The sequence below is a fragment of the Euphorbia lathyris genome, chromosome 2, assembly GCF_963576675.1.
Source record: "Euphorbia lathyris chromosome 2, ddEupLath1.1, whole genome shotgun sequence".
Classification (NCBI taxonomy): Eukaryota; Viridiplantae; Streptophyta; class Magnoliopsida; order Malpighiales; family Euphorbiaceae; genus Euphorbia; species Euphorbia lathyris.
This window is the reverse complement of record NC_088911.1, coordinates 91,058,915-91,084,838: the sequence shown is the minus strand read 5'-3', so window position 1 is coordinate 91,084,838 and position 25,924 is coordinate 91,058,915. Positions and strand designations below refer to the sequence as shown.

At 38.9% G+C, this 25,924-nt stretch overlaps 1 protein-coding gene across 1 annotated transcript; it reads right to left on the bottom strand.

Annotated features, from left to right (window-relative positions):
- Positions 1–5,821: 5,821 nt before the first annotated feature.
- LOC136220687 (uncharacterized) lies at positions 5,822–7,043 on the bottom strand. The gene is made up of 2 exons (XM_066008479.1): positions 6,381–7,043; positions 5,822–6,307 (listed from the first exon to the last, which is right to left on the bottom strand). Exons 1-2 carry the CDS (start codon positions 6,837–6,839, stop codon positions 5,948–5,950), a joined length of 819 nt encoding a protein of 272 aa, XP_065864551.1. The 5' UTR covers positions 6,840–7,043; the 3' UTR covers positions 5,822–5,947.
- Positions 7,044–25,924: the final 18,881 nt, after the last annotated feature.

Below are 25,924 nucleotides of genomic sequence, written 5' to 3'. Positions count from 1 at the left end.
GTTTTTTTGTAGTGTGTATTTGTAAAGGTTAAGAATCACTCTTTTATTATGTATTTGTAAAGTCAGGAAGAAGATGAATGAAATTTGAGAGAATAGTATTGAAGAAGAATGAAGTTACACGAGTTAATGTAACTGAAAAATACAGAGATACAAAATACCAATTGAATTCCTAGCTTTATAGTCTGTTAACTAACTAGATTAACATCTAACAAACTTATTTAACAGCTAACAAACTTATTTAACAGCTAATGACAGAATTGTAGATTCTGTTAACTTCAGTTGACAGATTTCTTCAACATTCCCCCCTCAAATTTGGTATACTTGCAATACCAAGTTTGTCAATGAAGCTGTCAATCTGAGTTCCAGTTAAAACCTTGGTAAACAGGTCTGCCAACTGATCTGTAGTAGAAACATGTGGCGTTGCTATGAAACCTTGCTCTACATAGTCCCTGACAAAGTGAATATCTATTTCAAAATGCTTTGTCTTTTCATGATCAATAGGATTTGCTGCAATCGCAATTGCAGATGTGTTGTCACAGAACACTTGAATTGGTAATTCAGCTTTGATCTGAAATTCCTTGAGCAAAAAGGATAACCATTTGACCTCACAAGCTGTTGTTGATAAGCTTCTATACTCCGCTTCAGCTGAGGATTTACTCACAATTGATTGCTTCTTGCACTTCCAAGATATCATTGCTTTGCCAATGAAAGTACAATAACCTGTGACTAACCTTCTTGTACCTCTACAAACAGGCCAATCAGCATCACAAAAGGCTTTCAGCCGCAATGAATCCTGTTTAGGATAAAAAATACCTCTGTTGGAAGTGACCTTAAGATACCTCAGTATGTGTAATGCAGTATTCATGTGATGCTCACAAGGGTCTTTCATAAACTGACTGAGTTGTTGTGTGGGAAAACAGATGTCCGGTCTTGTAAAACCGAGATACAAAAGTCTGCCAATTAATCTTCTATATTGGTTAGGCAACTTCAGTTTAGCTGAAACATCTAAAGTTTGAAACCCAGATGGCAATGGTGAATTAGTTGTATTTGCTTCTCCTAGTTTTGCATCTTTAATCAAATCTCTTATGTACTTCACTTGAGAAATGATCATGCCATTGTCTGATCTATCCACTTCTATGCCAAGGAAATACTTGACATATCCTATGTCTTTTATTGTGAATTCCTTGTGCAAATATTGTTTGAGCTTCACGATTTCTCCCTCTGATGTACCTGTGATAAGTGCATCATCCACATACAAAACCAATGCCAAAAACATACCTCCTTCAATCTTTGTATAAAGACAATGATCATGTTTTGACTTATTAAAACCAAATGCAATCAGTTTAGAAGACATTTCTTTGTTCCATTGGCGCCCTGCCTGTTTTAAACCGTATAATGACTTTGTAAGCTTGCATACAAGGCCTGGAGCTCCATTATATCCCTCTGGTGGTTGCATATAAAGTTCTTCTTCAATAAACCCATGCAAATACGCATTGTTTATGTCAACTTGGTGTACTGGCCACTTATATGCCGCTGCAACAGCTAGAAAAAGTCTGACTGTAGTAACTTTGGCCACTAGAGAATATGAGTCTGTATAATCAATTCCATAGACTTGATTGTAGCCTCTTGCCACCAATCTAGCCTTGAATCTATCAACTGTTCCATCTGAATTTCTGTTGATGCGAAAAACCCATTTTGATGTTATAGCCTTCTTATGAGCAGGTAATTTAGTCAATACCCAAGTTTTGTTTTCTTCCAATGTTGCCAACTCCTGATTCATAGCTTGAACACATCTTTCATCTTTAATTGCTTCAGCATAACTCTTGGGCTCAGTTTCTTCATTAAGATGAGCTACAAATCCTGCATGAGAACTTGTGAATACAGGCAGAATACAAGTTGATCTATCAACTGAGGAAGTTTGAACCAAGGCTACAAAATCCTACAACCAAGCAGGTTTTTTTGTTTGTCTGCGAGGCCTTATTTCATAGAGAGGAACTGTCAAGCTCTCTATAACAGATGTATTATCTGTAGGAGGAGGAGAATGAGATGATGTTGCGGGATCATCAAATAAAAAATCATAATTGTCAAGTATCAAACTTGGTGAAGAATTGAGACTTTGCGAAGGTGAGCTTGTGTTGTCAGTTCTGCAAGGGAAGATATGTTCATGAAAAACAATATCTCTAGTTACTTGAATACTTCCTATTGAGAAATTGAACACAACAAAGCCCTTCTGCCCTCCTTTGTAACCTAGAAAAATACCCTTTTGTGCCCTTTCATCAAACTTATCTTTTCTGGGTTGCAGATTTGTGATGTAACATAAACAACCAAACACCTTGAGATTAGTATAAACAGGCTTCCTCTTATGTAGCCTTTCAAATGGTGTCTGCCATTTTAAACTCTCAACTGGTAGTAAATTGATGATGTGAGTTGCTGTCATAATTGCCTCTCCCCAAAACCTGTTTGTTACCCCAGAATGGAACAACAGTGATCTGGCCACCTCCAATAAGTGTCTATGCTTTCTTTCAATGACTCCATTCTGTTGAGGAGTGTAAGTGTAGCTCTTTTGATGTAAAATGCCAAGGCTATGAAAAATCCGTTGACATGCTGAACTTGTAAATTCGGTACCATTGTCACTTCTAATCATTTTAACTTTGGTATCAAACTGATTTTGAACCAAAGTTAAGAATGTTTGTAGTGCTGCACTGACCTCAGTTTTAGCCTTCAGCAATATAGTCCATAAAGCCTTAGAATAATCATCTACTATAGTCAAGATAAATCTAGCACCAGAAGTAGAAAGCTTATGATATGGACCCCAGATATCTGTGTGTAAAAGCTCAAAAATTTTATTTGAAGTAGTGTTGCTTACATGGAAAACTGTCCTGTGCTGTTTTGCTAAAGGACAAATAGCACAATCTTTGATAGATTCTTTACATTTCAAGCCATGAATATGTCTTATTTTCTGCCAAGAAGTATGGCCTAACCTATAATGCCACAGTGTATCTTTATCAACATCATTACACTGAGCTGCATTGGCCACTACATTATTAACTGAATGGGAAAATTTCTGTAAAGTAAACACTGCAAATGAACTTTTGTTGAGTAAGTAAAGTCCATTCTCTAGAAATCCCACTGCTAGTATTTCCTTAGTCTTCTGGTCCTGTAATACACAATTTCCAGGTTGGAAGTTAATGACAATGTTTGTCTCCTTCAACAATTGCCCCACAGAAAGCAAATTAAACTTGAAAGATTGTTCCTGTATGTGTTATCAACTGTGTGCTTCCATCTGGCAAAGTTACTGATCTTATACATTGTAAAGGCTTATATTTCACAAAACAAGTTGTATGCACACACATATGATAGGTAGCACCAGAATCAATGATCCATGTATCATTATCACTATTCTGTATCATATGAGTAATGGAATTGACATTACCTGCAAATCCAGAGAAACAAGCCAAGTTTGCCATATCATTGGAAGCCTTGTTCATCATGAACTTCTGAAACTCTTGCATCATTTGAGAGAACATTGCTGGTTGGGGCTCATTCTCATTGTCACTAGAACCAGCGAAATGTGCCTGAGTAGAGTGAGACTTCTTCCCTCCCTTCTTTTTCTGTTTGAACCAGTCAGGATAACCTTTCAACTTGAAGCAAGTATCCTTCAGACGGCCTGGTTTCTTGCAATGAGAACAAATCATATCTTCTTTCTTCATTTCATTCCCAGTATTGTTAGAACTGGTAACAATATTAGCAACTTCAAAGTGATCTGCTGTGCTAACATTTTGCTTCTGTCTTTCCATTTTCTGAATCATTGCATAAGCTTTATTAACTTTTGGCAATGGTTCCATCATCAAAATGTGATCTTGCTGACTATCATAGACATCATTTAAGCCCATAAGGAACTACATCAGATGATCAACCTCCACCATGTCTAATGTTTTCTTTGCAACTGTTCCACATTCACAAATGGGAATATGATTTATCTCTGCTAAATCCTCCCAGAGTTTCTTCATCTGTGTATAGTAAACACAAACAGATGAATTTCCCTGTGTCAATTTAGTCAAATTCTTCTTGATTTGGTAGATCAATGGGCCATTTGATTCTCCAAACCTTTGTTCAATTTTAGTCCACAATTCATTTGATGTCTTCACATACAGAAATGAATATACCAAATCTTTATACATAGTACTCAAAATCCAGTTAAGCACCATGTTATCTACTGCTTTCCATTTCTTATAGCGATCAACATCTGTAACAGGTGGTGCTACATTGGTTCCTAAAGCATAATCAAGCTTATCTTTGGCTGATAATCCAATTTTGATAGCACGAATCCATGACAGGTAATTGTTAGAAGTAAGAGGAGCACTTACAAAAACAAAACCAGGATGAATGTTATCAGAATTCTGCAAACCTCCAAAATTAGGGTTTGCGTTGCGATCTCCATTACTGCCATGAGAACCTCCATTAGAACCTCCAGAACCTCTGGATCCATCATTTGTATGATCATCTATATCCATTTCATTGATTTCCTCCTCAAATTCCTCAAGATCTTCAAGTTCTTCAACCTTTGTTTCTGTATTTTCTTCAACCAACAAATCAAAAGGATTACTTCGATTTTTGTTGCGATTTCTCTTCTTTCCAGTCATCTACTACCTTCAATCGTGCGGAATTGAGTGATAAAAGCTACTTCCATTACTCTGATACCATGTAAAGTCAGGAAGAAGATGAATGAAATTTGAGAGAATAGTATTGAAGAAGAATGAAGTTACACGAGTTAATGTAACTGAAAAATACAGAGATACAAAATACCAATTGAATTCCTAGCTTTATAGTCTGTTAACTAACTAGACTAACATCTAACAAACTTATTTAACAGCTAATGACAGAATTGTAGATTCTGTTAACTTCAGTTGACAGATTTCTTCAACAGTATTTATGTTTTTGTAGATTGAGGAATGAATTTATTTTATTGTAATAAAACATAGTAAAAAATATAAGAATATAAATATTCATGGATTTATGAATGAACGTGATTCAATTTTACGGTATTTTTTTACTTAATACATCACTAGTCCTCTATACTTCATTCAAAAAGTCGATTGATTATTAAAATTTATAAAATATCTCGTTAGTCCTCTCAACTCACTTAAAATGTTATATAGATCACCTTAATTTGTTTAAAATAACCTATTATAGCCTATAAACTTATTTTCAGCGATGAATTGAACTCTTAAACTTGCTATATACATTTTAATTGTTCAAAACAATTTTGTTATGCCATGTGGACTTAAAGAGTTAATCATGTTAATTTAAGTAAGTTTATGAGACTAACGAGTCACCTTATTAGTTCGAAGCATCAATCAACTTTTTTGACCAAGTTCAAAGTTTCCTATACATTATGCGTTTATTTTTTCTGCAAAGGAGGACATGCGTTTTATCCATTAGCAAAAAGAAAGGAATTTGAATACAGTGGTGTTAGTATTTAGTAACTTGACACATTCACTTGTTGAAGTTTTTGATGTAATATAATGAAATGTTTACTTTTACTAATGTTTATTTATTAATTTATACTTTTTCTTATAACCTTTTCAATGTCTATATAATACTAAAGAAGACATCATTAATGGATTCTTTTTTTTTTTTCAATTACATAGAATACAAAATTATTCATGCAAGAAAACATATTATATTTCTTAATTGGTAAAAACGTCAAATCAGCAGGTTTTTATTTATTATTTTTATTATAATAAATATGATATGAAAGCAGTTATGGATCCAATCTCATCTCCAACTAATTAACACATTAAAATAAGAGAAATAAATGGGCACACCAATGATAACAATTCATAGAATGAAATTTGTAAATGTAAAATGATGTATCTAACAGAAGATGTACATATAGAAAGGCATTCCTAAAAAAAAAAATCAGTAGCAGTTGGGATAATCATAATCATATATCATCTGGAATCTGAATGTTCTGTGAACCAAAAATTTGGTAAGTTTTGTCTTGAACAAAGATAACAATACCACATTTGCTGTTATTGAATCCTTCCCATAGACCAAAGTTCACACTTCCTGTTACTGTTTTCTTTGCTGATAGGTCTTTCACTGCACACAGCTTTTCCATCTTTCGGACAACATAGTCATTGGATAGAACACGCCCTTTGTTGTCTCCTTTTGGACAGTCAGTCACCAGTCCACTCTCGTATAGAGCTACCATTACATTGGCGCCATTGCTGTCTACTTTTGACCTTAATGCTCCTGATAAACTCACCTGTAATGAGTCTTCTGTTGGTCTCTCGAATGTTGCCTGAATGGACGCGATTGTCACATTATTTTAAACCGGAATGACTTTATTGAAATAAAAAACGAAGTTGAATTACCTTAAAGGAAGGAGAAGGAAATTTGGGAGCATTCATGATGGAAGACAAAAGACATTCTTCTTCAGTACCCATACATTGAGTAGTACCTTGAACAATAACCTGAGGTGTAAACATTGTATCAAGTTTCAATGCTTCCACGTAAGACTTTTGTCTGACTGTCCATTGACTGGATCCATAAGGGTCTTTCCATCCCATATAATCCCAATAATCTACATGAAATGCCAAACATATAACCGGAGTTTCTAGGGCAAAATCACCTCTCCCTAATCTTGAAACGAGTAACTCTGCCTCCGGTGAGGTTGCACATCCCTGTGATGAAAATAGTTCAACGACAATAGGCCCCGGCCTCCGCTGCTCCTCTGCCGATGCGTCCACTGTCACGCCCTTTACACCTGCATTTTCAGCGTCGACGGGTGAGTTGTATATCTTGCCAAAGCAGGCTAAGAGACGCGGCGCCATTATCCTATCTGGCTGTCCAACGTCTCGCCGCCTTAACAAGAATCAGAAATCAAATGAGAAGAAAGAAAGAAAGAGAGGAAAAAGAAAGGAAGAGAGGGCAGGCTGGCAGGGAGAGATGGGAGGAAGAGAGAAAGGTGTAATGTGAGAGAGAAGTGGAAGGGGTATGGTAAAGAGACAATCAAGGAAACAAAGATGCCAATAAAAGAAATAATATTTGAAGGGTCTGAATATTTCTGGCTATATTTAGATTTTCTTCATTTTCTGACAGGTGGAGTTGCGTCGCCGACACTACAATGTCGGTGCCACGTTGCTGTTCGTGAGGTGTGAGTTGGTTGGGTGGGGATAGCTAGATGGCATCGCCATACCATACATTTGTTTCACCAAACAATATATTCAACAAATCCACTAGTGTTCTATTACAACACTTCCAAATTTTTTCATTTTTTGGGTCCTTATCAATGCAAACAATGACTAAAGAGAAATGGTTGCACCAAACTAAATAGCTTGGTATGCATTTCCGAAGACATGTGAACTTTGATATATAGCAAGTTGTGTAGGAAATTGGAGAGTTAGACTTTTGAAAAAGTATCAATTTAGATTTACGTACGAAATAGTATTAATATAGACTTAATAATTTAGGTCTCGATAACGGAACGAGACACGTAATTTTTATTACTCCGTTAAGTTCTGATTTCTCCCCTCACGTATAATTGACAGAATTTAACGGAGTAATATCAATGGCGTGTCTCGTTCCGTTATCAATGTCTAAATTGATACACATTTTTTAAAATGTTAAACCTATATTTATGTTATTTTTGTATGTGGAGCCTAATTTGATATTTCCTGTTATCTTTATTTATAATAATGTACATGATTATGAGTTCAAATTTATGAATCCCTTTGTGGGTTACTAAACCCCGCCACTAATTTATACTTCTAGTCCCGTGAATAGACCGAACTACCCTTTGCACTAAATTTGAAAAAACCCAAAACCTCTCAAGAACCCTATACGATTTTTGCTCAAATCAGGACAAATTAGTGAACCGAATCATGGATGGTGACAGAAACCGTAAAGGAAAAGCTAAAGTGGTAAGATTTACCGTTTTATTTCGTTGATTTTTACATCGAACTGAAATCTGTGGGGTTTTTTTGTTTTCGCCGGAATCGCAATCGGGCGTATGAGAATCACGCCCGACCTGCGGTTCGGGTGTATGAGCATCACGCCCGACCAGTGGTGCTGGCGTGATAGCCACATGCCCGCACCACTGGTCGGGCGTGATACGCATACGCCCGAACCGCAGGTCGGACGTGATTCTCATACGCCCGCACCACTGGTTGGGCGTGATGTTCATACGCCCGACCAGTGGTCTGGGCGTGATTCCCTTACGCTCACGGTTTTTTTTTTATAAAAATTTACATTATTTAAAATTTTAGTAATTTAGTGTAATTTTATAATTTTAGTATAAATTTAGTAAAGTATTAGCATAATTTTTACAATTTTATTAATTTAGGATAATTTTATAAATTTAGTATAAATTTAGTATAATTTTAGCATAATTTTATAACTTTAGTATAATTTATTATAATTTTATAATTATAGTATAATTACAATTATTTACAATTTTATTAATTTATTAGTATTTTAGCATAATTTTATAAATTTAGTATAATTTACATTATTTACAATTTTATTAATTTAGTGTAATTTTTTTTGTAGATGGAGCGGCCTACTAGGGGTGGGAAATCCATCCCGTCATCTGCTCGTCGTCTAGATATGGATGACGAGGATGATACACTACGCCATACAAGATTGCGTGGTATTGATATATCCGGTCGTAGGCGTAGAGGGGCTGCGACGGACCAGTTGAAGAGGGGACCGATTGTGGAGCAGCCCGATATTGATGGATCGGAGGGGGCGACAGATTTTGATGACAGAGAGCCTGATAGCGATACTTTTGAGGACTACCTGGATGTGGCAGCCCGGGCAGTGCGACAGTCTGCAGTTGCACATGATCGCGAGGTTGAGGATAGCGATGAGCAGCCGACCCCGGGGAGACAGCCGACCCAGCGCGTAGGAGGTCGTTTTGCGAGTACAGGTATTTTTTATAATTTTAGTATATTTTAGTACAATTTTAGTATTTTAGTATAATTTTAGTATTGGATAAATTCAAAAAACAACCCCTGTGGTTTCATGTTGTTCAAAAAAAACCCCTGTGGTTTGTTTTTACAAAAAAAGGACCGTGGTTTACGTCGTTACCCAAAAAACGGAAAACGGCTTAACAGTGTTAAAATAGAGGGGTAAAATTGGAAATTCCAGATTTTTTTTTATTATTTTTCTTTACTTTTCTCCTCTTCCTCCTTCTTCTTCTTCTTCTTCTCCTCCTCTCTCTTCCTTCTTCTTCTTCTTTTTTCTTCTTCTTCCTCTCTCTCTTCTTCTTTTTTTCTTCATCTTTTTTTTCTTCTTTTTTTTTTAATTTCCAGAATTCTGAAAATTTTCCAGAAATTCTGGAAAATTCTAGAATTCTGGATGTCTGAAACCCAGACGTTAACGTCTGGATTTCAGACGTTGAACGTCTGGATTTCAGACGTTCAACACGTCTGAAATCCAGACGTTGAACGTCTGAATTTCAGACGTAACGTCTGGATTTCAGAATTTTAAAAAAAAAATAGAAGAAGAAGAGAGAGAGAGGAGAAGAAGAAGAAGAAGGAGGAGGAGAAGAAGAAGAAGAAGAAAAGGAGGAGGGGAGGAAGAAGAAGAAGAAAAAGAAAAAGAAAAAGAAAAATAATAAAAAAATATTTTTCCAACTTTACCCTTTGCCACGTCAGCAATTTTAACACCGTTAAGCCGTTTTCCGTTTTTTGGGTAACGGCGTAAGACACGGTCCTTTTTTTTTTTGTAAAAACAAACCAAATGGGTTTTTTTTTGAACAACATGAAACCAAAGGGGTTGTTTTTGGAATTTACCCTTTAGTATTTTAGTATAATTTTAGTATAATTTTAGTATATTTTAGTATTTTAGTATAATTTTAGTATATTTTAGTATTTTAGTATAATTTTAGTATATTTTAATATAATTTTACTATATTTTAGTATTTTAGTATAATTTTAGTATATTTTAGTATATTTTAGTATAATTTTATAACTTTCAGGGACAAGCAAACGTCTCAAAGCTAGTGAGGACGAGAGCTGGCTAGTTACTGTTGGTCCCTTATAGGGTTGCAAGTATAGTTCCAAGGGGGGGGTTAGGAACTATTTAAACTTTTTCGCAATTAGGGCAGACTTCTTTTTCTAAGGAAAAAGGTTTTAACAGCGGCGCTGAGTAAACAGCAAGATACTAGCTTAGTCAACTGGTGACTAGGTCAGTTTCTTAGCTTGAGTCAGGAGATAGCACTTAGAGTCTATTCCTGAGCTCAGATGTTCAACACGCACAACTCAACTTGACCTCTTTACTTGGTCAGTTTTTGGTTATTTTAAGCAAGCAATATATATAAGGAGTTAAAGGTAAGAAATACTTTACTCAGCAGATTTATCCAGGTTCGGCTTCTTCTAAGCCTACGTCCTGTCCCCGGAACACGTTCCGAGATTTCGAATCCTCTACTGAGCTCTTTAAAGGTAGAGCCTCAAACCTTTTACAATCTTAGCAACTGAGTATGACAAGAGTACCTTCCTCTATACCTCTACTCAATCCTAATCTCTCGCTGAGTACTATAACCGAGTACTCAGCCTCTCCTTTCTATTCTCTAGAAATGATAAGTGTTTTGTCCTATACAATGATTTGCTAAGACACTTTAGACGATTGAAATAATCACTCTAGACTTTTACACAAATGTATGAATTGTAGTGTAAGATTTGCTTTGCTTCTTGCTTGCAGAACTTGTGTAGAAATTTGGTCAGCGTAATGGCTTGATCAAGTTCTGTGTTGAATGAAGCTTATGATGGCCCTATTCATAGAGACGTATGGGCATCGGTCATTTCGAATTTCGAAATAATCGTTGGAGGGAAACGGGTTCCTGTCGTTGTCATCCTGACTTGCTCAGAGCTCTCGGCCAATCAGATTTGTGTATCTTCTGTCCTCGGTCAGCTCAGCAGACTGTCTCTCCTTTTATGGTAAAGTCAACTAGACAGCATACTGTGTCGTCTGAACTTTACCCAAAGTAGAAATACTTTGTCTGGAAGTTTTCATTAGCCAGCTGCTGTCTTGTACGCTTTGTCGAGACTACTCAGCAGCTTCATCTTGAAGTTGTTCCCGAAGGTCTTCTAGATCCTTCTCTTGCTGAGTTGCGTTTTGTCCAAAGCGACAACGTTTTAACAAACGCGGGCTGAGTTGTACTGAGTTGTTTGACTTGGGCCTTGACTTCCGTATTGGGCTTGGGCCTTTTAATTCTTGTGTCTTATAACAATTTTAACTCAACATTGAACAAACATATTAGTAGAATAAATCAAAGCATTTAAACTTAGTGTGTTTAGAATATGTATTTCAATTATACTTAAACAATTTTGTCAAATCAAAATTATGTGGAAAGGTGTTTCAACAAACTCCCCCATTTTGATGTTGGCAAAACTATTCAGCGAGAAACTCAGTATTGAGCTCCCCCATGATAGTTGACCTAGTACAACTTAGCAAACTCCCCCGTAAGGGTTGAGCTACTGACTTAGTTTTACTCTAAACATTTAACGGTTTGATCGAGTAAGTCTAAGGTCAGTTTTCAGATATAGGTCAGCTTATTCAACATATTCTATTTACTTAGTATTAAGCGGAAGGTTTAATCATTTAGAGTGCGCTGAGTAATTTGTTGGTTCAATGAGTTTTATAAGACAATGTTTTATAAACATATAGGTCAATGTCAAACATGTTATCAGCATTCGATTTAAACATGGCTGATTAATTGAAGATACATAATGACTTAATACTTGGCATCAAGGTAAACTAACTCATAACTCATATAATGAACGATGCAAGTAATTATATAAGTAGTCAGTGCATTAGAAATAAAATAAATAGGTACAAAGGATAACATAATAAACAAAACGTTCTAGCCTATCTCTATTTCTTTCTCTTTTGCTGTGACTGACTACGCTCATGCTGAGCTCTAGCTGCTTGTTCTTTCTCCCCCGTTTTGTCAGCATCAGGAGGGGGAAGTCTGAAGGCATCAGTTAAGACAGCTCGAGTCAGTTCTTGGGACAGCGCCTTATGTTTGTCAGCGCTTTCATTTACGCCGTCAAAAATTGCAACTCCATCAGTGGATACCTCTTCGGGTATGTTGAGTTCAGCAGTACTAATCATGTTGACGTTAAACGCCTGAGCTTTGCCTTGCCAGATGAGTGCTTCGGTAAGACCAGCAAAGACTTGGTGAAAGGTCTTTAAAAGGGCGGTGTCGTAATACTGACGTTGAATATTGGTATGACGAATGTGGTTGAAGGTTTGGCGTGTGATAGACAGCATCTCATTCTGTTTCATTACGTCAGTATCCATCTCTTGCTTATTCAGATTTAGCAAGCGAATAGCCTCACCAATTTGCTCCACTGAGCACTGATTGTAAGAAACCATTTGCTCATTTGTCTTGAGTTGCTCGGTGTGAAGCTGAGCAAAGAGCATCTTGATTTCAGATGAAGTGGCATAGTCGGTGTTCACAGCTGATAATTTCTGAACTTGTTGTTGTAAAGAGTTCAAGTGTTGCACAGTTGTCAGCTGGATCTCAGCCAGCTTGGCGATTGAATCCTGCTTAGCTTGCTGTGCTTGAAAAGAAATGATGACGTTCAGCAAGTCCTTGAGTCCCTTAACTTCGTTGAGAAGCTGAGTGACCTGGGAGAGCTGAGTAGTCTCAATAGATGAAGACCTAGCAGCAGCAGGAGTGGAATGTTGAAGGTCTCTGATCAACGTTTGCACTGAGTCAATGAGCTTTTTGTCGGACTCAGTGGCATTCAGATAGCTTTGAGAGCCTTCATGGACATCAGTGTGACCGGAAGGAAGAGGAGTGAAAGGAGTGACCTGGTCAGTGACTGGAATAGTGTTTTCAATCTGCACTTGAGTTTCAGGTATAGTTGATTGATCGGCAGATAGATGAGTTGGAGAGGTAGTAATACGAATACTGTCTGTGCTAACAGGGGCAGAAGTGTGTGGAGGCAGCACCATGCTTGAAGAAATAGCATTCACAGTAATCGTCTCAACCTGACTGGTTGAGGTGGCAGAAGCATTTTGGTCGGCATGTTCCTGTTGAGAAGAAACAGAGGCTTGCTTTTCTAAGGACGCTGATGTTGGTCCCTTATAAGGTTGCAAGTATAGTTCCAAGGGGGGGGGGGTTAGGAACTATTTAAACTTTTTCACAATTAGGGCAGACTTCTTTTTCTAAGGAAAAAGGTTTTAACAGCGGCGCTGAGTAAACAACAAGATACTGGCTTAGTCAACTGGTGACTAGGTCAGTTTCTTAGCTTGAGTCAGGAGATAGCACTTAGAGTCTATTCCTGAGCTCAGACGTTTAACGCGCACAACTCAACTTGACCTCTTTACTTGGTCAGTTTTTGGTTATTTTAAGCAAGCAATATAAATAAGGAGTTAAAGGTAAGAAATACTTTACTCAGCAGATTTATCCAGGTTCGGCTTCTTTTAAGCCTACGTCCTATCCCCGGAACACGTTCCGAGATTTTGAATCCTCTACTGAGCTCTTTAAAGGTAGAGCCTTAAACCTTTTACAATCTTAGCAACTGAGTATAATAAGAGTACCTTCCTCTATACCTCTACTCAATCCTAATCTCTCGCTGAGTACTATAACCGAGTACTCAGCCTCTCCTTTCTATCTTCTAGAAATGATAAGTGTTTTGTCCTATACAATGATTTGCTAAGACACTTTAGACGATTGAAATAATCACTCTAGACTTTTACACAAATATATGAATTGTAGTGTAAGATTTGCTTTGCTTCTTTGCTTGCAGAACTTGTGTAGAAATTTGGTCAGCGTAATGGCTTGATCAAGTTCTGTATTGAATGAAGCTTCTGATGGCACTATTTATAGAGACGTCTGTGCATCGTTCATTTCGAATTTCGAAATAACCGTTGGTGGAAAACGGCTTCCTGTCGTTGTCATCCTAACTTGCTCAGAGCTCTCGGCCAATCAGATTTGTGTATCTTCTATCCTCGGTCAGCTCAGCAGTCTGTCTCTCCTTTTACGGTAAAGTCAACTAGACAGCATACTGTGTCGTCTGAACTTTACCCAAAGTAGAAATACTTTGTCTGGATGTTTTCTTAAGCCAGCTGTTGTCTTTGTACGTTTGTCGAATCTACTCAGCAGCTTCATCTTGAAGTTGTTCCCGAAGGTCTTCTAGATCCTTCTGTTGTTGAGTTGCATTTTGTCCAAAACGGCAACGTTTTGACAAACGCGGGCCGAGTTGTACTGAGTTGTTTGACTTGGGCTTTAACACTTGTATTGGGCTTGGGCCTTTTAATTCTTGTGTCTTATAAACAGTTTTAACTCAATATTGAACAAACACATTAGTAGAATAAATCAAAGCATTTAAACTTAGTGTGTTTAGAATATTTTACTTAAACAATTTTGTCAAATCAAAATTATGTGGAAAGGTGTTTCAACAGCCGATGCTGTGGAAGTTGGTTGGCGTTTGAAAAATTTGAGCTTAACTGTGGAGGGGTCCTTGGTGGGCTTTGAAATAACAAAGTCAGGAAGAGTTGGTGGTGGCACAGGAGGTTCACTGACAGTTTTCTTACTGGCCTTAACCAATTTTCTTCTTCTACGTGGTGGAGTATTACCGTGAGTAGCATCTCCTGAGTGAGAAGGAGAAGATTCGTGTTGCTCATCATTAGGTTGGTCAGTTTGCACATGAACTTGATTAACATGGTGTTGGTCAAGTACTTGCTCTTCTCCAGCAACCAACACAGTATTGGCATGCTCAGTCTCATGTTCACTGGCTGTCTCCTAAGAGTCCTCAGCGTCATCCTGACTACTGGCCTCTTCTTCTTCTGTACTGTCACCATCGAGTTCGTCCTCAACTTGTGAGATGAAATGATCATCCAGTTGTACCTCATGTTCGTCATGCTCGGCTATTGTACCTTGACACTGGGTGAAGTGAGAGTCACCAGGTACAACAAAGTCAGTAGGTATGGCGTTGAGGGGAGTCAGTGTAGAAGATTTCTGCTTCTTCTGAGGTTGTTCAGTAGTTTCCTCAGTTCCAGGCTCACCTTGCCTGCTTCGTTTCTCCGCTGACTTCTGCCTTTTAGCTGGAGACTCAACATTTTTGGAAGGAGTCTCAGCAGTTTTTCTTTTTCGGGAAGCTGGGGCCTTAGTCCTTTTCCCTTTCTTTGGCACAACAGTTCCCTCAGCTTGCTGTTCAGCAGCAGCAGCTTTACCTTTCTTCAAAGGCTGTCCGAATTTTAATGCTCTCAGCGAAGCCTCTGTGATCTCAGATCCTCGAGTCTTCTCCTCACCTTCGAGATCAACTTTGTGGTCAATTAGGATTCTGGTGATGATCGATCCTAGCCTCAGCGTACCAGAGCTGCGTAGGAAGCCAGCGATAAGAAAAACTGGCATATTGATTGGTTTATACGTTAGCATATGCCAGATGAAGCATTGTTCGAAGTTCGTTGCTGAGGTAGTGCAGTTGATCTTTGGGTAGATGAAATAGGTCAGTAGATAATGAGCCATCTTCTGGTGCTGACCCATAGATGAAGCTGAGACTTCCCCTGAGTGACCCTCAGGTTTGCAGAAGTTGACCTCGTACCCAGTACCATCCTGATCTCCAGATCTCCTCAGCCTTGCTCCCTCAGTTTTTAATTTGAGCAGATTTCCTAAGTAGAGAGGGTTGATGAAGATGGTTTTCTCTTTCACCACTATACACAGATAGTCAGAATTGTCATTTGCAACGCGGAGGTTGTGGTAAAACTCCCTTACCAGGTCAGGGTAGGTGTCATCCCTAATCGAGAACAACTCGGTCCATCCATTCTATCAAATTCACTCACAGAAGGGTTGTTCGTTCTGTACGAAGGCTTCAGATACCCATCTTGAGGGCTCAACCTTCCATTCCCGTACGTTTTCGAAGACCTTTGTGTAGGTCCTGACATTCTTGTCCTTACCAGAGGTTTGGCCAGCTTTTCCTTTGCTGGGTGTGGGAGGATTTTTTGTAGGTTCATCGGAGCTAGGTTTAGAGTGACCAGCGCCGGAGATGTTGAGAGAAATCCTAGTCATTGTTGAAGATTTGAGAGCTTAGAGGGGTTTTTAGAGAGAAAGAATTTCTTTGCCAGAGAGTTCGATAAGCGTAAAGAATAAAAATGGGGAATTACCCAATATTTATAGAGGTGAGAAATGGATCTTATCGAATCCATGTGTCAGTTTTTCCTCGGGATTGTGAACCGACAATAATCCTGGCATTTATGACACATTCGGCACGTACGTCATCCTAGGTGGCTATACGCGTGCTTTTGCAATTATTCTAACGGATATAACACTCAGTGTTTAGAATACTAATCGTTTGATATTCTGAGTGGTCAGTATTGCATAATGGGATGATTTCTAAGTTTAAGTTTAAACTAACTTACTCAGTGTGCAAGTTTACTTAGTATTTGCTGTTTAATTAATTTCAATGAGTACACAGCAAAAACAATCATTCAGCATAGTAATTCACTCAGCATGCATATTCATTTAGTTCAGGAATTTACTGAAGAGGATTAAACATACCAATAGCTTCTCTCAGTATGTTGAACTGCTCACGAGCCAGTGGCTTCGTGAAGATATCCGCAAGTTGTTCGTCCGTTGGGACAAAGGTCAGCTTGATCTCACCTTTGAGTACATGGTCTCTAATGAAGTGATGTCTGATGCTGACATGCTTCATTCTGCTGTGTTGAATTGGGTTCTTTGAAAGATCAATTGCACTTTTGTTGTCACATTTGACTTCAATTGTCTTCGTTTGAACACCATAGTCTTCAAGCTGTTGCTTAATCTATAGGACTTGAGCAACACAATGACCAGCAGCAATGTACTCAGCTTCAGTGGTAGACAAGGCTACTGACGCCTGCTTCTTGCTGAACCAGGATACAAGACAGCTTCCTAAGAAGTGACATCCTCCAGAGATGCTTTTACGTTCCAGCTTATCCCGTCCATAGTCAGCGTCAGTGTATCCGATGAGTGTGAAATCATGAGTATTGGGATACCATAAACCTGCGTTCACTGAGCTTTGCAAATATCTAAGGATTCTTTTTACAGCAATGTAATGAGATTCCTTAGGGTTAGATTGATATCTAGCACAGTAGCATACTGAAAACTGAATGTCCGGTCTACTAGCTGTTAAGTAAAGTAGAGAGCCTATCATACCTCGATATAATTTGCTGTCTACTGACTTACCATTCTCGTCAGCACAGAGGACAGTGTCAGTGCCCATAGGAGTGGATATTAGCTTGCAATTCTCCAAGTCTATTTCTTTAGTATCTCCTTGGCATATTTGGCTTGACTGATGAAGATGCCATTCTTTCCTTGTTTAATTTGAAGACCGAGGAAGAAGTTGAGTTCTCCCATCATGGACATTTCAAACTCAGTCTGCATTTGTTTGCTAAACTCCTTGCACATTGATTCGTTAGTTGCACCAAATATTATATCATCAACATAAATTTGGGCCAGCAGGGTATCTTTACCCTTTCTCTTAATGAATAAGGTTGTATTAGCTTTGCCCCTGACGTAATTTCTAGTCAGCAGGAAACTGGTCAGCCTCTCATACCAAGCACGTGGTGCTTGCTTGAGGCCGTACAGAGCCTTTTTGAGTTTGTAAACATGGTTAGGGAACTTATGGTCCTCAAAACCTGGAGGTTGATTAACTTAAACCTCCTCGTTTATAACTCCATTAAGAAATGCACTTTTGACATCCATTTGGAATAATTTAAAGTTCATGTAAGATGCATATGCATATAGAATTCTAATTTCCTCTAGCCTTGCCACTGGGGCAAAGGTCTCACCGTAGTCAATACCTTCTTGCTGACTGTAGCCCTGAGCTACAAGCCTTGCTTTGTTCCTGACTACATTTCCTTGGTCATCCATCTTGTTCCTGAAGACCCATCTTGTTCCAATGGTCTTTTGACTCTTTGGATGAGGCACTAGCTCCCATACATCGTTTCTTCTGAATTGATCGAGCTCCTCTTGCATTGCGTTCATCCAGAATTCATCGTACTCAGCTTCAGCGAAATTCTTCGGTTCTTGAACTGAGACGAAAGCAACATTGCTGAGGTACTTCCTGAGTTGATTCCTCGTCATCAGGGTATTCCCAGCAGAATCAATGATTGCACTTTCTGAGTGCCCTCTTGGGATCCTTATCTCTTTAGGTAGATTCATGTCTTGTGCTGTTTCTGTTTCAACAATCTCTGCAGAAGTAGATGGGTCAGTAAAAGTAATCTTAGGTTCACTCTTACTCTTGGTCAGCCTTTTAGTGAATGACTCAATAGCTGGTTCTTGGTCAGCGGTGGTTACTGAGTGTGGATCATCTTCGGTCAACGGCTAGTATCTACCTGCAGGGTTAGTTTTGTCGAACACTACATGTACTGATTCTTCTAAAACTTGAGTTCGCTTATTAAAAACTCTGTATGCTTTGCTGTTTGTTGAGTAGCCCAAAAAGATAGCCTCATCTGCTTTTGAATCAAACTTTGCTAAGCTTTCTTTGGTATTTAAAATAAAACATCTACAGCCAAAGGCACGAAAGTATCCAATATTGGGCTTTCGTCCTTTCCAAAGTTCATAGGGAGTTTTCTTTAATATAGGTCTAACTAGAGCCCTATTAAGAATATAGCATGCTGTGTTAACAGCCTCTCCCCAAAAATACTTTGGAAGCCTATGCTCATCCAGCATTGTCCTGGCTATTTCAACTAGAGTTCTGTTCTTCCTTTCAACAACCCCATTTTGTTGGGGTGTTCTAGGAGCAGAAAAATTGTGGTCAATGTCGCTGGCTTCACAGAATTCAACAAACTTTTGGTTTTTGAATTCTCCACCATTATCACTACGGATGTGAGCTAATTTTAGGTCTTTATCATTTTCAATTTTTCTAACCAAATTTGAAAATGTCTCTAAGGTCTCATCCTTGCTGCTCAGCAAGATGACCCACGTGTACCGAGAGAAGTCATCTACAATGACCAAGGAAAATCTTCTTCCACCCATACTCAGCGGCTGGACTGGACCAAAGAGATCCAAGTGTAGTAACTCTAACGGACGCTTAGTTGAGACAATATTTTTGCTGTGAAAAGATTATTTGGTTTGTTTTCCAGCTTGGCAAGCGTGGCATAATTGATCTTTTTCAAATTTAAGTTAAGGCAGTCCCTCAACCAATTGCTTTCTTGCTAGTTTGGCCAGGAGGTCCATGCTTACATGACCAAGTCTCCTGTGCCATAGCCAGGAATTCTCTTCCTTTGATACTAAGCACACAGTTTTTGAAAACTTTTTCTCTAAATCTAGCATAAAGACATTATCTATGCGAGGGGCAGTTAAGATTAACTCATTTGTTTTACCCTCATATATTTTACATCCAGTAGCATCAAATATAACTTTTCTCCCATTGTCACATAGCTGAGCTACGCTGAGTAAGTTATATTTGAGTCCGCTGACTAGGGAGACAGATTCAATAGTAGGATTACCTCTGATGGTTCCTGACCCTACTATCTTACCCTTCTTATTTTCTCCAAAACTTACACTTCCTCCTCGTTTACGCTCAAACGTGATGAACTGAGTTTCATCACCAGTCATATGCCTTGAGCATGCGCTGTCAATATACCACATCTTTGACTTCTCGGCACATCTCAGGCTTACCTGCATTGTAACTAGTTACTTTTAGGTACCCAATTCTTTTTGGGTCCTTGCTTGTTAGGTGCAACAGGTAAAGCATCATATTTTATTTTATGACGACATACTTGGACAGTATGGCCATTCTTTCCACAGAAGTCACAGCTGACCTTCTGTTTAGGATGTTTCACTGACTTGTCAGCACCCCAGTGCTGAGCGTGCCAGCACACCTTAGTGGTGTGTCCTTTCTTCCCATAAAAGTCACACTGGACTTTTCGCTGGGGATTCCATCTCTGCTGAGTACCTTGGTACTGAGTTCTCAGAGGACTGTTTCTTTTATTTGGAACCTTTAGTTGGTTCTGGATAGTTGTGACGTCCTTTCTCAGTTTCTTTGAAACTGATTGGACTTCAGAGAGAGACTCATGTATGATCTTCAGGTTATCATGCAGAGTTGAATTGTCCTGAAGAAGGAATCTGATGTCACTCAGTTTGACCTCTTCCACTTCGTCACAGCGCCTGCTGAGTGCTTTAACTTTCTTATTACACTTCTTGACAAGTGTGTAGAGATCACTCAGGGCATTAACCATATCGTTTCTGAGCTGAGGAAGAGTAATTACCTCATTTGATTGCTCTTCATCATCTGATGCAACGGATAGGTTAGCATGCTCAGAGACGCACGGCTCAGCAAGTTCGTCAGCCATGAAGCATATCTTCGCTGACTCGGTGGCCTCAGTTTCTGTAGATGAAGACTCATCACTGTCGCTCCATGTAGCCACAATTGCCTTTTTACCGTTCTTCTTGTCTTTCCTCAGTGTGCGGCAACTTGACTTAAAATTGCCGGTTTGATGGCACTCAAAGCATGTAATGGGCTTTGAGTTGTCCTTTTTGTATTTGCTGTCGCTTGAGTCAGCTTTATACTTATCAAACTTTCTGTAAGGCTTCTTAGAGTATTTGTCATTCTTCCTGAATAGCCTTTTCATCTTCCTTGTGAACATGGCCATCTCCTCATCATCAGTTGAGCTCCCGTCAGTGGAGTCAGCTTTCATGACAAGGGATTTCTACTTCTTATCTTCAGATTTTTCCTTCACCTCAAAGTTTTTCATAGATATCTCATGGGTCAGCAATGAACCGATGAGTTCATCATATTTGTAGGTGGTTAAATCCTGAGCTTCCTCAACAGCTGTCTTCTTTGCTTGCCAGTCTTTAGGAAGACTTCTGAGTATCTTTTTGACTTGTTCTTCCTCAGTGAAGATTTTTCCAAGTCTCTTGAGCTCATTAATGATGTTGGTAAACCTTGCATTCATGTCTGAAATGCCCTCATCATTGTTCATCTCGAACAGCTCGTACAGTCTCATCTGCTGATTCACCTTGGATTCCTTGACTTTATTAGTTCCCTCGTAGGTGACTTCCAGCTTTTTCCAGATCTCTTGTGCCGACTCACAACCTGAGATTTTATTATATTCTGCAGCATCGAGCGCACAGTGAAGCATATTGATAGCCGAAGCGTGATTTTGAAGCTTCTTAAGATCATTCTCTGTCCATTTGGCCTCAGCTTTTACAACTGTTTGGCCAGCCACAACTTCGATAGGTACAAATAGGCCTTGGACTATAGATAGCCAGGCACTCATGTTTGTAGCCTGAATGAAATTTTTCATCCTATTCTTCCAGAAGGTATAGTTTGACCCGAAGAATAGGGGAGGCCTAGTAATAGACATCCCCTCAGGCAGTATCTGAGTTGTTTGGTTTCCAGGGAGAAACCGAGTGCTGTTTTCGCCCATGGTAGGGATCAGCTCAAGGTTGTTAGACCTTTTACAGTGAGCTTTTAAGCTCTGATACCACTTGTTGGTCCCTTGTAGGGTTGCAAGTATAGTTCCAAGGGGGGGTTAGGAACTATTTAAACTTTTTCGCAATTAGGGCAGACTTCTTTTTCTAAGGAAAAAGGTTTTAACATCGGCACTGAGTAAACAGCAAGATACTGGCTTAGTCAACTGGTGACTAGGTCAGTTTCTTAGCTTGAGTCAGGAGATAGCACTTAGAGTCTATTCCTGAGCTCAGATGTTCAACACGCACAACTCAACTTGACCTCTTTACTTGTTCAGTTTTTGGTTATTTTAAGCAAGCAATATATATAAGGAGTTAAAGGTAAGAAATACTTTACTCAGCAGATTTATCCAGGTTCGGCTTCTTCTAAGCCTACGTCCTGTCCCCGGAACACGTTCCGAGATTTCGAATCCTCTACTGAGCTCTTTAAAGGTAGAGCCTTAAACCTTTTACAATCTTAGCAACTGAGTATGACAAGAGTACCTTCCTCTATACCTCTACTCAATCCTAATCTCTCGCTGAGTACTATAACCGAGTACTCAGCCTCTCCTTTCTATTCTCTAGAAATGATAAGTGTTTTGTCCTATACAATGATTTGCTAAGACACTTTAGACGATTGAAATAATCACTCTAGACTTTTACACAAATGTATGAATTGTAGTGTAAGATTTTCTTTGCTTTTTGCTTGCAGAACTTGTGTAGAAATTTGGTCAGCGTAATGGCTTGATTAAGTTATGTGTTGAATGAAGCTTCTGATGGCCCTATTTATAGAGACGTCTGGGCATCGGTCATTTTGAATTTCGAAATAACTGTTGGAGGGAAATGGCTTCCTGTCGTTGTCATCTTGACTTGCTCAGAGCTCTCGGCCAATCAGATTTGTGTATCTTCTGTCCTCGGTCAGCTCAGTAAGCTCTCTCTCCTTTTATGGTAAAGTCAACTAGACAGCATACTGTGTCGTCTGAACTTTACCCAAAGTAGAAATACTTTGTCTGGAAGTTTTCATTAGCCAGCTGCTGTCTTGTACGCTTTGTCGAGACTACTCAGCAGCTTCATCTTGAAGTTGTTCCCGAAGGTCTTCTAGATCCTTCTCTTGTTGAGTTGCGTTTTGTCCAAAGCGACAACGTTTTAACAAACGCGGGCCGAGTTGTACTGAGTTGTTTGACTTGGGCCTTGACTTCCGTATTGGGCTTGGGCCTTTTAATTCTTGTGTCTTATAACAATTTTAACTCAACATTGAACAAACACATTAGTAGAATAAATCAAAGCATTTAAACTTAGTGTGTTTAGAATATGTATTTCAATTATACTTAAACAATTTTGTCAAATCAAAATTATGTGGAAAGGTGTTTCAACAGTTACTGCACCGGTGGATACTGGCCCCGTTGATGGTTCCGTGATTCCTAGTTTTCTAGAATATGTTGCCTCACGGATGTTGGGTGGAGAGATTCGGTCGTTTCTGACATGCTACAACAGATCATCAGCATGCCGAGATTTGTGTTAGTGGTTTTCTGGTGCGTCACCCGAGGTAAGAATAATATAGTGTGTCAACATTTATTGTAATTTGTAATTCAGTAATTGTATAAATTGTATATGTGTCATTTTACAACTGAAGGAGATGATCGAGAAGACTGGTTTGTCTCACCTTCCACATGCCATGTTTAAGAACCTCGACACTCCGTTGTTGACTGCGTTCGTGGAGCGGTGGCAGCCCGATACGAACTCCTTCCACATGCCGTTCGGGGAGATGACTATCCAGCTCCATGATGTGTGGCAGATTCTTCGGATCCCGATCGACGGTTCAATGGTGTCCGAGTCTTCCACTACTGACGGGCTTCATGCCATGTGCATGATGATGTTTGGGGTGAATCAAGATCAGCTTCTGTTGCCGGGCCAACATTTATGGGGTGGTGGAGGTGTATTTGTTCAGGCTGTACACGGGCTTGTCATCCAGGGTAGGGATGACGCTACTCGGACCACAACGTGGATGTGGCATATGCTTGGATCCACTTTGTTTGTTGACAAGAGTGGAGATAGGATTAGGCCGGCCCATCTTGCTGAGGTGTACGGCGGTGTCAGCGGGGCAGCTGGACTATCATAGGGGTCTGCTACACTTTCCATATTGTACCGGCAGCTGGAGATAGCGAGCAGAGGAGACTGTTCAGGTATATGCGGATGTTTGACCCTACTGCAGGCATGGATATACGAGTATTTTTCGGTGTTTCGGCCGCATAGAGGAGCTCACTTGATCCCAGTTGACCATGCCCGTGCACTGAGACGGGAAGACGGGGGTACCAGGAAAGACGACCACCCGACTAGATACCATACGCGGGCAGCTGGACCGTATGACGGCGGCAGAGGTATTTTATAAAATTTTAGAATTAATTTAAGTATTATTTATAGTATATTATTATTTTGTATTGAGTATTATTTTTTTTCAAGTGACGTGGTTGCCTTATATGTGGTCCTGTCCCCGATGATGATCGGCTTTGAGTGTCCTACGCCGGTTAGATACGGTGTAAAGACATCGTCGAGCCGTATATGCCCGATCGAGCGCTGCGACAGGTCGGATATACTCAGCCTATCCCAGCTGAGCGTATTAGACATGATAAAGCAGTACGACCATGGAGATCTATAGCGTATAAGCTCACGCATTCCTTAGTCACAGTTGAGGATACCTGGCGGAGATTTTCATCGGCTCGGGGCATTGATCGGAGGAGATGCCGACCAATTAGATACGATCCCACTGCCTGTGATCCTGCTTATATGGACTGGTATATGCGATATTCGCATCCTCATCTCCTTCATGCACCACAGGCTGGACCGGTACAGCATGCTCGCGCCAACAGCGAATTTGTAAGTTTATTATTATTTAATATTATTATTTAGTATTAGTTTATATGTGTTTAATTTTTAATATTTTTTTTTTATTATTTTTTTTTTGCAGTGGGTTAGCTGGTTGTGGCGTGTCACCCAACTATCGGCTACCCACCGATCTGACGAGGATGCTCCACGCATTAAGAGAGAGATGGATGAGTTTATGGATGCGTGGCGTCGGGCGAGCTGAATTATTATTGTAGAACTTCATACATTTTAACACTTTTGATATTATATTTACTCTTTTACTTTTATAAATGTTTATGTTTATTAATGTTTATTTTAATTTTTATGTTTTTAAATTTTATTTGTTAAAGGGTAATACGAGTTAAAATGCCATAATTTTATTTGTAAACGGATAATTCGAGTTACCACAATTATGAACTATTTTTTTTTGTGATTTATTCATGCGGGCGTGAGGTAATCACGCCTGAGGCGTGATTACCTCACGCCCGCGTGCCGGGAGAGGTTTTTTCCCCCAATTTCCCACCTCAAAGCCTTAAAGGGTACTTTCGTCCTTTCACGGGGCTAGAGGTGGGAAATTGGGGCTTGGTTTAACAACACCCATCCCTTTTCATTTTATTAAGTTTTTATTTATTTGAACTTTATTTTTTTAGTAAAATATTTAATTATGTTCCCATTATTAATTACTTTCAATGGACTATTATCTTCATAGCATTTTTGAATTCATTTTTACGTTATGTTTTTAATAAGAAAAATCAATTTTTTACTTTTGAGACTCAAATAACTTAATTTCTGAATTAAATTAAATTTATGAAAATTATAAAAAAAATTATAACTAAATAAAAAAAGTAAAAATATTATAGTTTTTAAGAAATTAACTTTAAACTTATATATATAGAATTAAATATGTTACTTTTTTTTTTTTTTTTAAGAATGACACTTACAAAGGAAAATTTTAGAGTACTCACTCTCTATTAATCAATTCATACCACATATATACACTTTTTTTTTCATTACATCAATCATCTTCTATGAAGTGCTAGGTAAAAAGATTTTCATTGTTCGGGTGTATTATCGATCGACGGGCTTCAAGGGAAGTCAGCAAAATGGATCCGTAACCTCGAGAAAAGGATTGGCTCTGAGAGCTGGGCCCGGGGTCCTAGTCCCGAACCCGTCGGCTGTCGGCAGACTACTCGAGACCTTTTATCTAATAAATGCATCCCTTCCAGAAGTCGGGGTTTGTTGCACGTATTAGCTCTAGAATTACTACGGTTATCCGAGTAGCAGGTACCATCAAACAAACTATAACTGATTTAATGAGTCATTCGCAGTCGTCGCGATAGACGACCACGAACTTGTCCAGGAACGGCCGTAGTACCTGGTTCATCAGTGTGCAAAAAGTGGCAAGAGCATTTGTGAGGCCGAATGGCATCACCAGAAATTCATACAAACCGTACCTCGTGATGGATGCGGTTTTCGGCATGTCCTCTTCGGCTACTCGCATCTGGTAGTAACCTAAGGTACTTGAGAAATTTTATGATGTTGATTTATGAGTTACATATATATATTTCTGATTTTAAGTTATATTATGAAATTATAATATTTTTAGTATCCATCAAGAGTAATCTGGATAGGTGGTTTTAATTAAAGTCCGTATTTAGTGAGAAATAC